Here is a 16509-nt window from a genome sequence, read left to right as displayed (position 1 = left end):
ATCCTTGATGTTAATCTATCTGATGGATAGTGGTCACGTCAAAATAAAATCTTACTGTATCTGACCCCAATTTTAGGGTGTTTCTGGTTCTCCAACACTCCCTGTATTCCCATATATGTGTCACGTACATGACCTTCTAATAAAGTAGCGCCGTTCGATGGAACGTTCAGAGGTGATGGGCCTGCTCTGCATCTGTGCCGTCCACTACGGTAGCCACGGCTACACATGGCTGTTGAGCACTTGAAATGTGGCTAGTGTGACTAAGGAACCAGTCACATTTTAAACAATTTAAATAGGCACATGTGACTAACAGCTACGGCATTAGACAGCACAGCTGTAGGGGTTTAGGTATATCTAAGGCCAAAAGGGTTACATTGGGATGCACGGTGCTGGGGGGTGATGACCCCATACAGGCCTGTTCAGACAACACCACCCAAAGAGATCCTATAAAGGTACACACTTTAGCCTGCCAGAAAAGGCTGACCTCTCTGGATGGGACTCTCCACTTCCCCATTCCCTGAAAGTAGCCATGCTGTCTAGGAAAAGAAACTGTTCTCAGATGATCAATCTGTATGTGCGTCTTCAGAGAAGACGGTTTTTCCTTAACCCAGCATTTCTCTGCTTTTCATTTCTGGTTGCAGATCACCGACTCTGCTGAGTGCTGGAAACTGCAGCTGGTGACTCCCCTCTCCCCACCCTCCTGGCCACCCCACCAGTGACAGCACAGGCAGGGGTGGCCTGGCTTCCTTTCTGGTGTTTTCATCAGGTAGCTGCCTGCTCAGAGCTCACAGAAGGCTTGCCCCTCGTCCCAGGCAGACAGCAGGCCAGCACCATCCCCAGACCCGGAGCTGGCGGGGCGGTCTCCTCCAGGGGCCTCACACGCTGCCCTCCACCGTGAGTATCGCCCTTCCTCCTCCTCCCCGTCCCAGTGTCACCCGTGCCCTCCATTGTGTGCTGCCACGATGGCTTCTAAAACCCACTCGTTTGCTCAGTGGCCTTGAGAACCAGGCACTTGGCTAGAAGCTGCCAGGGAGGCAGAGGTGAATCCGGCGGCGCCCTGGCCAGGCTTCCAGGACAGCCTGCCACCCACATGTGTGAAGCTTAGGTTCAAGGCAGTCTGTTCTGTGATTTGTTCGTTAAAGGAGGGAGAAGCAGGAGGGGGCACAGATGGCAAGAAGGTGGCCAGGGGCTGGGAAAGTGAAGCCCCGATGAGGTCCCTGGGTCTGAGAGACTGTCCCAGGGAAAGCATGCTTTTGGCAGCATTCTCTGTAGCAGTGAAAAACTGGAAACAAGCGAACTTTGCACCGAGAGGCGACTGGTTAAATGAATTGTAGAGAATCCGGAGAGTGGAACACTTGGCAGCCACCCAATCTGGTGATACGGCCTCAAACTGAATTGGCATATAAAGTGGTCCATGAAAGACTGTTCCCTAGAGAGCAAGACAGAAAATGGTTTGTGCAGTCTGATTTCCTTTCAGAGTGTGTGTGTGCGTTCGTGTGTGTGAGATTGTGTTACAGAGAAAATGTCTAAAAGGCTGCATCTCAGAAAATGAACAGTGGCTATTCTAGGAGAGAGGTGTTTGAGGGTTTTTTTTTTTCTTCATTATATATGTTTGCTTTGGGGGGTTTTTTTTTTTTTTTTTGGTTGTTGTTCATTGTGAATATACTCCTTTATAATCAGAAAAAAGCAAAGCCACTCTATTTTAAATGACTCATCAGTGACTACTGTTTTGTCCTGTCAACACACTCTCTTTAGCTCTCAGTTGGCTGTTACTGCTTGGATGCGCTGCGGGGGAGCTGCTGCTGAGTGCGGGTCTGGGATGTGGGGCAGCCACCAGCAGGTGAGGCCCGCTCCTCCCTCCCCTCACCCAACAAACCAGAGTTCATCTGCCATTTCAGCACCTGGAGTTTGACAGCCTCTTTTTTTCCAGTATCTGTCCGTCTGTTCGGAAGCCCCCTCACACGCAACCCACTCACAGCCCCGGGCCCAGCACAGTGCCTGAGGGGTGGGCACCTGGCCCAGGCCGGGGCAGTAGATAGCCTGATAGACAGCTCAGAGTCCCTGCTTTCGTGCAGGGTGAAAAAGGCAGAGCTTCCAAACAAAAACCAAAAAGCGAGAGGTGATTCAACCTCCGTGCACAAAGTCAGACAAAGATCAAAGTCAGGACCTGACTTCCTGACTCACTTTAGTATCAGTATCTAATTCACTGGGGCTACTACCAGCAACTCCATGCTGATTTTCACGTTGGTTACTTTTAAGGACAGCAGAGAATAGAAAAATAATGGTTAGATATTAATGGATTCCAGGCAAACTTTTTAATAGGCACTTTCCACTCTCGGAGACTTAACAACTCCCTACCTCTAAGGACCCTGCACATACCTTCTGCTTTCTGGCGTTCATGCCTTTGTGGATATGTTTTGTGTTTCCCTGCCCTGGAGTCATGTTCCCCCCTCCCTTGCTCTCCAGCCTGCAAGGGTCAGCAAAAATGTCACCTCCTCAATGAAGCCCTCCTGGATTTTCCCCAGCGCTGGAGACCCAGCTTCCTTCTCCCAATTCCCAAATCGTCTCATAGCATTTCCCATTATTGGTATTTGCAGCCACGATGTATTCCCTGTACTTGAATGTGAGCTTCTTGAGGACATGGATCATGTCTTGTACAGTGTTTAAGCCAAGCAAGTGTATCTGGTGTCAAGTAAGCTGTGGGATGAAGACTGCTCCCTCACTGTTGCAGAGTTCTCTGCATTCCGCTAAGAGCCTTAATGCACAGCACTGCACTTGACCCTCGAAACAAGCCCTTGGAGTAGGCTGGGCTATCACATGCATTTTACAGAGGAGGAAACCAAGGCTGGGGAAGGGCAGGTCGCTCCTTGCTGAGGTCCCACAGGCAGCAAAGGATGGACCAAGGAGCAGATGGGGGCCAGTGTGCTACCCCCACCTCACTCCACTGGGCTTTGAAACACAAGCAGGCTTTTCAGATTGGGCAGCTGCACTGCCCTGGATGAGGCCACACCGAGCAGCAAGGGGAGAGATTTGGGGCGGCACTGAGTCCAACGCTCGTGTTCTCCCAACAGACGGTTGAGAGGTTCCTTGCTTTCAGTGTGTTTTGTCACATGTGGGGTTTTTCCCCCTCTGTTTTTCTCTCCTTCTCAGGGGCGAGAAGAAAATGAAAGCAAGCTCTGAGACTTTGCAGTTTGTGGAATAAAATAGACAAAAAGTATTCTGACAAAGAGAAGAGAGGAATAGATGAAAAGGCTCTCAGCGGTGTCTTTAGGTGGTGGGTCCATGGAGGAATATATTTCGTTTTTATTTTTACTCTTGGGCTCTCTCCAAATCTTCTATGAGCCAGAAACACATTTATAATGGAAGGAAGAAAAACCTTTATAAAAAGCTAGTGTAGGATTCCAAAGTTGCAAAAAGTAGCCCGAGCAAGTTACTTGCTAGATTTGCTCTTCCAGTGCTGCTTTCCAGGCCAGCTGGAGGAGGCTACGAGTTCCTCCTTCGGACGAGTTTTGCAAACAGGTGTACAGAATGGAATAGCACTAGGGTTGCTTTTTTTTTTTTTAAGCTGACAAGTTATTTTTATGATAGCCCTTAAAATAGAAGGTCACGCACAAAGTAAAATATTTAAATAGTTTACAAAACCTAAAGGAAAAAAATGAAAGTCTCACTTTCCACTGGTCATCCTTGTTCAAGCTCCTTCCAGAAAACATTTCAGTACTGATCAGCTGTGAAGTGTATAACCTTTTATATATTTCTAAAAAGATCATGCATCATAATCTTCTACACCTTGCATTTTTACCTATAATAATCTTCGTGACCTCTTTGTATCAGCGTGGGGTCTATTTTATTCTATGTATTGACTACATGTGGTTTACTGAATGGATGTATCAGAATATTAACTATTGCTAGATACGTAGGTTGTTACTAGTTTTTTGGTTCTACAAAAAAAAAAAAAATGCTGCAACATATATGCCTGTACATGCATCTTTATGTTCTTTGTGTGACTACTAAGAGGGCATGTTTTCAGCAGATGAACTGCTGAGTCAGAGCTGTTGTGCTTTGTATGTTTTGAAAGATTTTTAACCCTCCAAAAAGGTCACAAAGATTTACACTCCCCACTGCCAAGTGGAGACTTTTCCCCCAAACTCTTACCAACATCATTACCATCAATCCTTATTTTCAACCTATAACTATAACCAAAGCCATTCTTTCATGTGGCTTCCTTCTTTGGGCATTTGTTTTCTCAGATATTATCTGGTTAATATTCAGTCTCTTCATGCAAGTTAAAAGGAAATGACATAAGCCACAGGTACTAGAAATACATGAAATGTTTTCTAACGAATGTCTCAAAAACCATCTCCCTATTACCCAAGCTGTATTAAAATTAAATTAGCTGAGTTGAGATCTTTCAAACTTAACTGGGCAATTTTTTACAAAGATTTTATTTTTTTAGAGCATGATTCAGAAAAAAAACCCAGAGAGAACAATAAAGTCAATGGGGCAATATGTAATTTGGGGGGAGATCCTTTGAGATGAAGTAAATTCCTCATCAAACATTCACCCACTAATTTCATCATCCATTGGTGATTTTCCAATTACGTTATTCATTCTGTACTTATTAGTTGGCACCATAAGAGGATATTACTTTTCTCATGTATTTACTCATTTATTTTCCTTAGTATGGATTCATGGATCCTCATTTAATTGAATGTGCTATAAAGACTGCTATCATTATTTAATTTGATGCTTAAATTGCCTCAGATTTGGCTAGTGGAACCCCATCAAGTTGGCACCTATGTCCTTTGACAAATCCTCACCGTCTTTGAACACTTGCATTCTGTGGCAAAAATCAGTCCCAGGTTCATCTTATAGTTTCCCTGCCCTAACTCTGGAATCAGACATTTCTCCTAGGAATCCTGGTTTCTTGGCAGGAAGAAAGATATTTAGAAACCAAGATCTGGGCACTAGAAGGTCATTCTACTGTGTGTCATGGCTTTTAGGTCCTCTCAGCAGACAGAGCCAGGAAATATGCTCAAATACATAGCACCTGTCCACACAAATATATCTACCTATCTATCTATCTATCTATCTATCTATCTATCTATCTATCTATCATCTACCTCTCTATCATCATCATCATCTGTCTAATCTCATCTAACCCTAAAACACATGAGTTCATACTGAGCCCTCAATTCCCACAGAACAGCACAAGGCACTGTGGAGAAGCTACTGGCAGGAAGGTTGCAAGGAGGAAGTTCTGGCCGCCTCTCTCCTTGCCTGCTAATGGCCAGATATGACTCTGAGGAGGGACGAAAACAAAGTTTTCATCAGATCTTGCTGTTCTTCCTTTCTCTACTTTAACCACTTTATTGAGGTCCAGCTACAAACACTGCAAATATATGAAGTGCAGAACCTAAGTTCTGACATACGTATGTAACTGTGAAACCATCACACAATCAATATAGTGAACATACTTATCACCCCAAAGGCTTCCTGGCGTGCTCTTATCCCCCTCCTGCCTTGCCCCGTCCTCCCCTTCCCTCTCTCACCATGAAATTACTGATCTACTTTCTGTCATTACTGATTAGTTCACATTTTCTAGAATTTTTTGTAAGTAGAATCACACAGTATGTACTTTTTTGGGGTCTGGCTTCTTTACTTAGCATAATTATTTACCCACGTTGCTGTGTGTATCAGTAGCTGTTCCAATTCCATTGTATGGCTATTCCACAGTGATTTATCCATTAGCTATACTTGAAGGACATTTGAGCTATTTCCAGTAGTTGGCTATTACAAATCAAGCTGCCATGAACATTCATATATCGGTCTTTGTGTGGATATAAGCTTGCATTTTTTTTAGGTAAATACTTAGGAGTGGGATGGTTAGATCACAGGGTGTGTGTTTAACGGGTTTCCAGAGTGGTTGTCCCACATGTTATGTTTTTTAAACGACTGCACTTTTAGAAAAGCAGGGACAGTTACAACGTTGTGTTATGAAAAAAAAGCCCAACAGGTTAGGGCTGGATTTATGAAGGAGAATGTTTCCTTCCAGAAGCTTGGGGTGGGCTGAACATGTTTCTTGGAGATACGGGCACAGACCCCTTCCTTGAAGGGAGCCAAGCTGTTGTTCCTTTGGTCACAGAGGGGGGAGTTTTGCAGAGATTCAAAACACAGGAAAACAATAGCTGAGATTTATCTCAGCTCGGAGGCCCTCTGCGTTAGACAAATACCTTTTCTTTGGTAAACAAACCTAGGACTTCCTTTTCCTGCTGGAGCTGGGGTACAGAGTAAATAGGCCCTGAATTTGTAAACAGAGCACACAGGTAGGTGCTGGGGCACGGGGCCCCTCCTGGAGAGGGACTGATACTGACAGAGCCACCGCACTCCTGTGTTCTTGCCACCCGGTTACCCAGAGGCCCCTCCCCTGCAGAGTCAGCACAGCGCATTTTTAAGTCACTGCTGTCCTGCCATCTTCTGGAGTCCTTTGGTGGATAAAATGGGGGTAGGTGGCACCTGATAGAGAAGTTGAGTCAAGAGAAAAAGGGCTAAGATTAAAAGGACGTGCTGGGAAGATGTCAAAGCCACAAAGGGCTCTCAAAGGAGAGGTTTCTTTCATTTCTAGGTTAACAACCCAGATGATACTGAAATCTAGACTTGACTTGAAATCTATCTGACTTGACATCAGTATAACACGGACTCTAGCTCTTACTTGGGATTTTTTTTTTCCATGAGAACAAACAGATTTAATGCTTAATCTCCATCTTTAGGTACTAGTTACTGTTCAGTTAAGAGCCAGTCCTCTTTTTGATTTTTCCCCTCTCTTTCTAGAAGCAAGCTTGCACCTGACCCACCATGGTCCCCACAGAAGTCACAGTGAGTACAGCCACGCCCCTCGGGTTCCTCAAAATGCACTCTATTTTGGGGCCTCTTTTCAGGGAGTGGGAAGGAATCCATTGTGGCGGAAGGACTTCTCTGTGGTTTCCCAGGGTAAGAGCTCTGCTGAGCAGTGCCCAGGACAGGGGGTTGATGCCCAGCACAGGGGGTTCTGCAAACGTGAAGCGCTAGAAGAGCTTTGGGGTATGTGGGAGCACAGAGGAAAATGCTACTTTAGATTTTACTAATAGGTGAGGGTTGTATGATCTTTAGGATGTCTTTGTCCCATGTGTCTGTTCTGAAACTCAGACAAAAGAGGGCAAGAGAGAATCCATTTAGTTTGTTTTTAAAAGACCCACGGTGGGCATGTTAGTTTTGTTTCTTACATAACATTATGTAGCCTTTACAAAAAACACATAATGATATATATTTCTCTGAAAGAGGAAAAGAGGCCAACAAAAATGAGTGAGTGAAGTCATTATCCAGAGAATTGTTTGTGGTTTTATAGTCAAATGTAATTAATTATAGAATCAAATCAAATTCCTATGCTTTTGTTATATTCATAAATGCTCACAAACATATCTAAAGGTTTTGATTTTGCTTTTCTCAAAGTAAGAATCTGGGTTTTGCATGTCGGTATTGAAATCAAACCTTCTTAGTGGAGCCGACAAACTGTCCCTCACAGTACACTGGAGGCTCCCACCATCTGTGCAGATTGGTGGTTGCCACCCCTGATGTCAAATAAGTTATTTATCATATGCTCATGATATTTAGTATTGCATATGTCACTGCATATCCCGTAACAACAACAACAACAACAACAAGGCAATTATTTTGGACCTGGTGAAGTAACGAGGCAAGTCTCTATTTTTCTAACCAGAATTAGACCCTTAGTTTCTCCTGAGTTAGAATTTGCTCTTCATCCCTGATGCTGGAAACGGGGCTGACACTGTCAGTCATTCGGTTTTATCCTCTGGAGTCTTGGAAGATATCCAGACTCTGCAAGGCAGCTCCAGAGAGGAAGAAAAATGCACCCCAGTAATGACCTTTTGTGGTCAAGAGGTGTCCAGCACCACCTACATGGGGACAAGATGGGGTCTCTGTGGCTATGACCCTGGGAAACAGCCATGACGTCCCTGTGGCCACCTTTCTGAGCACTGGCCACGTGCCAGTAACCAGCCAGGGTGCCACTTTCCTGCAGCCTCACGGTAAAGGCAGAGCCATGCTTACAGATGAGGAAACGAGGCTGGGAGAAGGAACGGAAGGTTCCAGGTCTCGTGGCTACAAGGAGGAGGAGCCCTAGAGGGTGCTCTCAGAGTCACGGCTTCACTGGGTTCCCCCCTGTGGGCAAATGTCAACACGCCGAGGTCCAAGCTTCGCTGTGTGGAAGTCTCACTTCCTCGAGGGCAGGGACAGAGCACCTTGGGGCGGTGCCTGCCACCTCCCACTGCTCCTAACGACTCTGCGTCCCTCCCTGCCTGTCTCCCTCCCCTCCCATTTCCCGTCTCCTGTCCCCAGACGCCCATCTTGGTACTAAGGAGCAATGAGGGACACAGTTTTTGCCCTCTACCCTGGCCTCTCCCCAGAGGTGGGAATGAGGGGCCTGGAGCTGGGGGAAGGTTTCCAGAGACAACGTGAATCGGTGAGGGAGGCCTCGGAAAGCTCTGGAGACCTTCTTCCTGCTCCAGGAGCTGCACGACGTTCACTGCCTGGGCTGCTGCTTCGGGGCCAAGGTTCTCCTGAGGGGAGGAGGACACACCTGCCCGGGCTCGGGGGCCGAGGCCTGTGGGGCAGAGCCTCGCTGGGGGCACCAGCAGGCAGCGCAGGCCCCTTGCCCGGCCATGCCCTGAGGTTTGCCCCCAGCATCAGGCAGCGCCCGGCTGCTCCGGGCAGAGGAAGCCACAGGGCATCCTCTGGTGCCCAGAATCTTTCCAGGGTTGGGAGTGGGGACGTAGGGCACCTGACGGCCACTCTGCTTGGGCTCCGTGAGGCCCAGCTCAGGTGCTGGGACCCAGATGCCGTGGCTCACGTTTGGTGTGGCCACTTTGACAACATCAGCACATGGAGAGCTGGGCTTTGGGTCAGCAGGGATTAAAAGTGCCCCAGCTTGGGACTGAGGGGCTGGGGGGATGGCTCTGGCCTTGACCCTCCCCCAGTGGCTGAGGGTTTGGGGCAGAACCTCCCATTCCTTGGGTCTGTCTCCTCCTCTCTAAGATGGTCTCTAACATCTGAACATCATTCTAAAACCTGTTGAGCTTCCAAAAAAATTTTCCAGAGCAGAAACAAAAGCTTACGTGAGGAGAAGGCACCCCATTGCTGAGTTCCAGGCCGGCCACGGGTCACGCTGTGACACATTCTCTCGTCTACTTAGATCTATGACTATAATGCGCTTCTTTTCTTGATCAAAATGCTAAAAATCATCCAAAATAAATGATATAAATCCCCCAATTAAGCAGCCCCCTGGGAGTAACAGAGCCATCCCACGATGCCGCCCTGTCTAGGGCACCTCTGAGCTGTGGAGCTGCCGTCAGGGCCCTGCACACAGAGGGACCTCCCCTCCCCCCACCCCACCCCCATCCCAGCCTCGAGCTCGACAGGTGAGGCCTGGCGCAGGAGCCATCGACCTCTCTAACATTTTGCTCCAATTCTATTTCCATCACCGAGGCGAATGGTGTCCTTTGGAAGTGGTTTCCTTGCCTGGCATGTACTCTGTGCTCACTAAATATCGGTCGAATGAGTGAACAAATCACATTATTTATCGGCAAGGAACTAGAAATAAAGAGCTGTTTCTCAAGCCTAGGACGAGCATGCCGTTTTCTTAGGCAGGCAGGGAATGAGATGGCGGCATTTTCACACAAACACCATCCCGGCCAGGTCTGGGCCCTGTCCACCCCAGCGAATCACCACTTCTCCCACTGGAAGAAGGTTCTAGATCTGGCTCAGACCTCTGCTCATGGGGGTCCACAGGCTCCGAATAGTGGTCTAGTTGGTAAAGACGTCATGTTTTTAAGAGTGTCTGAGAACAACACAGTTTGCTAAGAAATGCAAGAGAAACCTTAGGTAAGAAGATTTCTAGACATTCTAATATGATGTGGAAGAGAATGGTCAGCCCCTTCAGAGAGCAGGGCCTGGACACTTCCCAGCAATAACGACACCCTGTCTCACTCCGTCTCCACTGCCTGCCTCGTGTTCCATAACAGGCTTGAGGCACCGTACTGGGTGCGTACAACAGAATAGAAAAGAAAGGACATACATTAAAACAGGGTCAGAGGAAATTGACAGAATAGGGAGAAAAGATCAAGAGGAGTTAGAACTTGGGTTTTCAGCCTAAAGCTGTGCTGTCTGGTGAGGTAGCCACGAGCCACGTGGGGCCCCTGAGCACATGAAATGGGGCCACTCCAACTAAGATGCCCCGTGAGTATAAAATGCACTCCATTCAAATATAGTCTCCGCAACAAAAGGATGTAAAATATTTTGGTAACTTTTACATTGCTTATGTAACGAAAAAATATTTTAGACATACTAGGTTCCAATAAAATACATTATTAAGGTGAATTCCACCTGTCTCTTTTTCACTTCTTTCACTTGGCTACTAGAAAATGCAAAATTAACCCAGAGTTGCCTTATACTCCTATTGGACAGCGTTGGTCGAAGGGTCTTATTTGGTTACTATAATTGGGCTACCAGTTTGACTGAGTTTCCCAATTAAAAAGGGAATCCTGATTAAGTCACAAAATTTATATGGTGCATGAGCGAAAAAAAAACACCTCACCTGTTCTTCAGGAGATACGAAAGCCTTTCTTCACTTCTCTTTTATATTTAAATGCCAAATAAATATCTAGGCTAGGTCTTGGTGAGTAGGACACAGAGCTATACGGACAGGCCCTTGGAGGTCCCCTCTCGGTGGAGAGGGTGGGCTCCACGGGGAGCCCCTTAGATGCCACCTCGATGCAGACCCCGGGATAAACTCATGGCAGCTTGTGGGAAGTCGTTCTACGCAGTGCTCAGGCCAGGAGGCTCCAGCAGGTGCTCCTGGATGCACGCGAAACCATGTGGATTTCAGATGCTTACACTGATCTTCTCTCAAGATGTTCTGACCCAGACTTTGAAAACAGCCTTTGTGGGTAGCTTCTCCAGCAAGAGCAGTGTCTCTAGGACTCAGAGAGCAGGGAGGGAGGGAGGAAGGAATGGCTTGGCAACCTCAGAATTCCTCCCGGAAGCCAGGTGCCCCTCATCTGGAAGAGGGGCCCGCCCTTACCTGGAAGGTCAAGGATTAAATGCATGCATGTCCTGTACTCCGCACTGGGTCTGATGTGCACTAGGTGCTCTGACAGTAGGGAATCAAATAAATTGGTAAATAATCGACGTTTACATTTGCTGGAAGATTTTCAAAGGATCCTTGGGTATTTACCTATCAGGCATGGACAAAGCTGTGAGCACAAGTCTCAATGCAGGTGGACAGTTTGTCCAGGCTCTCCCTAGCCTGGGACGTGTATTCTTCCTTTGTCATCCTGAAAAAGACGGCCAACGCTTTGAACTTGTAAGGATGATATAGGCTTACCTTGTAGTCTTGATAAAATTCACACAAACCCAGGTTTTTTGTGTGTGAATTCAGTCACTCTTAAAATATGTCTGGGGAGTCCCTAACTAAATATAATTCTATGCTGATGCACTGGTCCTCCAACCCTCACCCAACAAGAAAGCGTGCTCCTTGTGCTTCAAGCAGGACACAGTGTCCCCACTCTGGGACACAGTCTTGGGCAGCGGTGGTCACGGGCTCGTTTACCAGGCCACGGAGAAGGCTGGGTCTCCCGGGACACTGGGACTGCTAGGGGTCCCCTCTGTGAGACCCTCTGTGCCACATCTGTGAATGGGGATGCTGTCTGCCTCCCTAACTCACAGCCTTGGGTACAGGCTCATGTGAGAGTCTATTAAAGCTATTTAACCCCCCCCAAAACGTAAAAAAAACCCACCCTCTACAGAGCAGTTTGACGCTTACTCACTGTGGATTCACAGTTGACACCTGCTCATCTGCTTGGCTTTACTGACTTTCCTCCAAAATGTCACCCTCCCAACTTCTTAAATCGCCAGTGATACTTCTGTAGGTCTCTGTGCTCTACATGTTCTTCCTTCCACCTGAAAGTTCTTTCTTTCCTCTCAAAGTCTACTCAAACCCCACCTCTTAGGGGATGCCCTTCCCAGTGGGGCCATTGACGGTACCTGGCTCCCACGTCCCGCTTTGGCAGAAGTCTCCTGGCATCTTCACTGAAATACGAGTCATCCGTAAGATCTGTCCTCCCTATTATCCGGGCCTGTAGACAACGGCCAAAGCTGGGAGGGAAGTCTTTAAATGTACACTGAGAATGGGTGAACCAGGCCTGGGGACGAAGCACATTCAAAATGGAGAGCTTTCTTCAGCTCTTCCCAGAAGCGGGCCGTTCCCGGCTGCTGGCTCCTGGATCTGGCCCCCGGGGGTCTCTCTGCAGTAGGACTTTCTCTTGGTCGCACACTAGAGGTGGATCAGGACCAGATTCCAGATTTTCCTAATTGTAATCCAGGTTACCCTGGGCATCCCCCTGGCACTTCCTGCCAGTCGGGGCCCAAACGGAATGGACCCATCACCTCAGCTCTCAGCACGAGCTTCAGAATTCAGGAGACCACAGCCTCCTGGCATCTACTGCACCTTATCAGTCCACTCAGTGTGTCCTGATATCTTAATAAGCACTCAGTAAACACACACACACACACACACACACACACACACACACACACACACGACAGGTTCCATGCTCATGTAAGATTAGGAAACATTATTAAACAAAATTCAACAGATTCTGAAGGACTTCTCAGAGCCTTTACTATGCTATCATGCCGTTAAAATAAAACAAGCTCTGCAGGACTTCTCAGAGCCTTTAATATGCTCATGATTATTGTGAATTTCAAAGAAGGTGATATAGTGAGCAGAGATTCTCAACTATTTAACTACTGGTGTTCCACCCAAAACATGGTTTGGGAAATGCTGGTTGAAACTATTAGAAATAGATGGAGATTATAATGTGTGTAGAAGGGGAGCTCCCAGCTAAAAGAAGACTGGTAGAAGATGTTTTATTATTTTGATATGAATAGTTTAATACATAAACTAAATATTTTTACTTAAATATTTATTGGCATTAAATATTTAATATTTAAAACAAAATGAAAACCTAGTGGGGATCTGAGGTTACTTCTAGTCCAAATGCTTCTAGATGAACTGAACAACTGCTGAATTTCCGGAGCAGAAATGAAGGGAGAGATGAGATTTGGCAAGGCGTGTGCCCTGGGGCAAGGGAACGAGAGCTAGTGGTCCCTGGCAGGATTGGGGGCCCTAATGGGGGCCCTAGGAGGGGGTTGCTGGTGGGAAGTGAGAGCATGTGAGAATTTGTAAGTGGAGGCCTTGGAACATGTCAGATACGGGACCGAGTTTCCCCTCCACCAGGCAACCCTCTCCTCCATTCCCTCCATCCCAGGCTTGACTCAAGGGCTCCATCTCCAGCCTTTATTTCCTCCTCCCCCAGCAGGGGTTCTAGGAAGGCTTCTGAGCCAGGAACCCATTGAAGCTGTAATGAGGGGTGTGTGTGTGCATGCGCATGAGCACACGCATGTGCACATTGTGAGGGTGTGTGCGCACGTGTCTGAATGTGTGCATGTATGTGTGTTGGTATGTACATGTGAGTATGTATATTAGTGTAGGCATGTTTGTGTGCACGTGTGTTTGTAAATGTGTGTGTGTGTGTGCTTGTGAGGGCTGGTTTCATGGGTGTGTGACCCCTACTGCTGCACACTTCATGCTTAGAAGTGTCACTTGCTTGATTTAATGCTCTGCTATCTTGAAATTCTTAACAAATTTTGAACAAGGGACCCTGAAATCACGTAGTCTGTCCTGGTTCTTATGTATGTGCGTGTATGTGAGAGTGTATGAATATGTGTGTGTGTGTTCATGTGTGTGCACATGTGTAAGTGGGTGCATGTGTGACTCTTTGGTGCTTCTCAAACAGAGGATCCACAGCTTTCAGAAGACTCAGGGGAACCTGGACCCAGAAAAGTTTAAAAGCCTCTGAGGACCTTGTTGGGAGGGTAGAGTAGAGAGAAGGGACAATCAGAACCATTCACTTAGTTTGATAAAGGTCCGCCCACCAGTGGTCCCAGACCCTCTTTCCCACGCCGTCAGAGCATCTGTCATGCAGCCTGTGACTGTTCCTTTGCTTGAGTGTCTCCTCCCAGAGTAGGTAAGTTCCATGAGAGCAGGAACCATGTCTGACTCTTCAGCATGTACCCATTACCTACCATGTTGAAGGTGCTCAATAAACATTTGTTGAATAAATAAATCATTTACAATCCAAGCAGATGCTCTCAGAATTCCTACTTCCTACACATACATTTCTTTTGTCTTATCACAGACTTTGGGAATGGAAGGTTCAAGGGCTCCATGCCTCTGCCATCATCAGATAGAACCTCCAAAAGCATGCCCTTGACCCAATGCCGTCCTGTGTCTCCTTGCAGAGCCTGATCCCTAATATGGCAGATGACTATAGCTATGACACCACGTCTTCCATGGAAGATTACGGGAACTTCAACATCACTGACTTATTCTGTAAGAAAAACCACGTCAGGCAGTTCGCAAGCTACTTCCTTCCACCCTTCTACTGGCTCGTGTTCATCGTGGGGTCCTTGGGCAACAGTCTGGTCATCCTTGTCTACTGGTACTGCACGAGGGTGAAGACCATGACTGACATGTTCCTTTTGAATTTGGCAATCGCTGACCTTCTCTTTCTTGTCACCCTTCCCTTCTGGGCCATTGCCGCCGCTGACCAGTGGAAATTCCAGACCTTCATGTGTAGACTGGTCAACAGCATGTACAAGATGAACTTTTACAGTTGTGTGCTGCTGATCACGTGCATCAGCGTGGACAGGTACATCGCCATTGCTCAGGCCACGAGAGCGCAGATGTGGAGGCAGAAAAGGCTTCTGTACAGCAAAATGGTCTGCTTTACTGTCTGGCTGATGGCAGCCGCACTCTGCATCCCGGAACTCCTGTACAGCCAAGTCAAGAAGGAGTATGGGATTGCTATCTGCACCATGGTTTACCCCAGTGACGAGAGTACCAAACTGAAGTCAGCTGTGTTGACTCTGAAAGTCATCCTGGGGTTCTTCCTCCCTTTTGTGGTCATGGCTTGCTGCTATACCATCATCATTCACACCCTGAAACAAGCCAAGAAGTCATCCAAGCACAAGGCCCTGAAGGTGACCATCACTGTGCTCACTGTCTTCGTCCTATCCCAGTTCCCCCATAACTGCGTTCTGCTGGTGCAGACCATCGATGCCTACAGCACGTTCATCTCCAGCTGTGCTGTCTCCACCAACATTGACATCAGCTTCCAGGTCACTCAAACCATCGCCTTTCTCCACAGTTGCCTGAACCCTGTTCTCTACGTTTTTGTGGGTGAGAGGTTCCGCCGGGATCTTGTGAAGACCCTAAAGAACTTGGGTTGCATCAGCCAGGCTCAGTGGGTTTCATTTACAAGGAGAGAAGGAAGCCTGAAGCTGTCATCTATGTTGCTGGAGACAACCTCAGGAGCTCTTTCCCTCTGAGGGATCTTCTCCTTGAGGTGGATGGTCCTTTTGGAAGTAACAAGAAATACAGCTACGGCTTCCCTTACTGGTAGGGCCAGAGGGAAAGCAGAGAAGGAAAAGGAAGTGAATAAAAGGAAATAAAAAACTCAGAAAGGGATGAATTTGAATAACGTTATACTTTTTGTCAGGATTTGCCAAGCCAGAGTCTTCAAAATTGACTGGCCATCCCAGGGGGCTGCTGATTGGCTCCTGGCTGCAATACCTGCAGTTTTCAAAGGAGGACTAATGAGCAGCATTGCAAGCCTCCCTGGCTTTGCCACTTGCCTGAGCGTTAATGCAGCCGACCTCTGGAGGAGGCTTTGATTTCTCAGTGCACAGTGAATCGCTGTGCCTTCAGTTCTGATGCCACCCCTTCCAAAAGAAGACACAGAAGCACTGGCCACTGCCATAGTCCACAAATGCACAAGGCTTCATGAAAACTCCCATCTTTGGAGAATTTCTACCCTGGTTTGGGGGGCTGATACCATGCCAGGTCTTAGAGATTCCTGCTCTAGAATCTTTCCAAACAACCTCAGATCTAATGCCCTTCTGGTCTCCTTGATCTGTTTTGGGCCAGTGAGGGTCCTTGTTCCTGTTCTGAAGCTATCTGCAGCACTGGTCAGTGAGGCCCTGGGTAACTGATCCTGGGTAACTGACCATACCAGCACGTCACCCGGATTCTGTTGGTTTCCAACCCATTTCTGCCAGAGGTTCTGTGATTTCACACCTGGCTGCCACGCTGATCTGATCAAGGATTCAGCTTGTCCAGTGGTGTCATGGAAGTGGTCCTCTCAGCCCATGCAGGGAGACTAAGAACCTCAGCTGGTGGGAACCTGGCTCCATCATGGGCTCACTGTGTTGAGTGGCTTGTGTGATGGTCCACTCTGTCTGCTCCCTATAAAACGGGCTGGTCCTATTTGCCCTTTTGTTTCTGAGGCCACTGCAAGGATATCTGCTTCCATGCTTCTCTTCTTCATACTGTATAAT

The 16509-nt window shown here is 47.4% G+C and overlaps 1 protein-coding gene across 1 annotated transcript; it reads left to right on the top strand.

Moving 5' to 3' along the window:
* Positions 1-6828: 6828 nt before the first annotated feature.
* CCR9 (C-C motif chemokine receptor 9) lies at positions 6829-15501 on the top strand. The gene is made up of 2 exons (XM_007168874.3): positions 6829-6873; positions 14413-15501. The coding sequence occupies exons 1-2, from the start codon at positions 6853-6855 to the stop codon at positions 15499-15501; spliced, it is 1110 nt and encodes a 369-aa protein (XP_007168936.1). The 5' UTR covers positions 6829-6852.
* Positions 15502-16509: the final 1008 nt, after the last annotated feature.

The sequence above is a fragment of the Balaenoptera acutorostrata genome, chromosome 10 (assembly GCF_949987535.1).
Source record: "Balaenoptera acutorostrata chromosome 10, mBalAcu1.1, whole genome shotgun sequence".
In the NCBI taxonomy this organism is placed as follows: Eukaryota; Metazoa; Chordata; class Mammalia; order Artiodactyla; family Balaenopteridae; genus Balaenoptera; species Balaenoptera acutorostrata.
The sequence above is the reverse complement of the archived record's forward strand: the minus strand, read 5'-3'. Positions and strand labels throughout refer to the sequence as shown.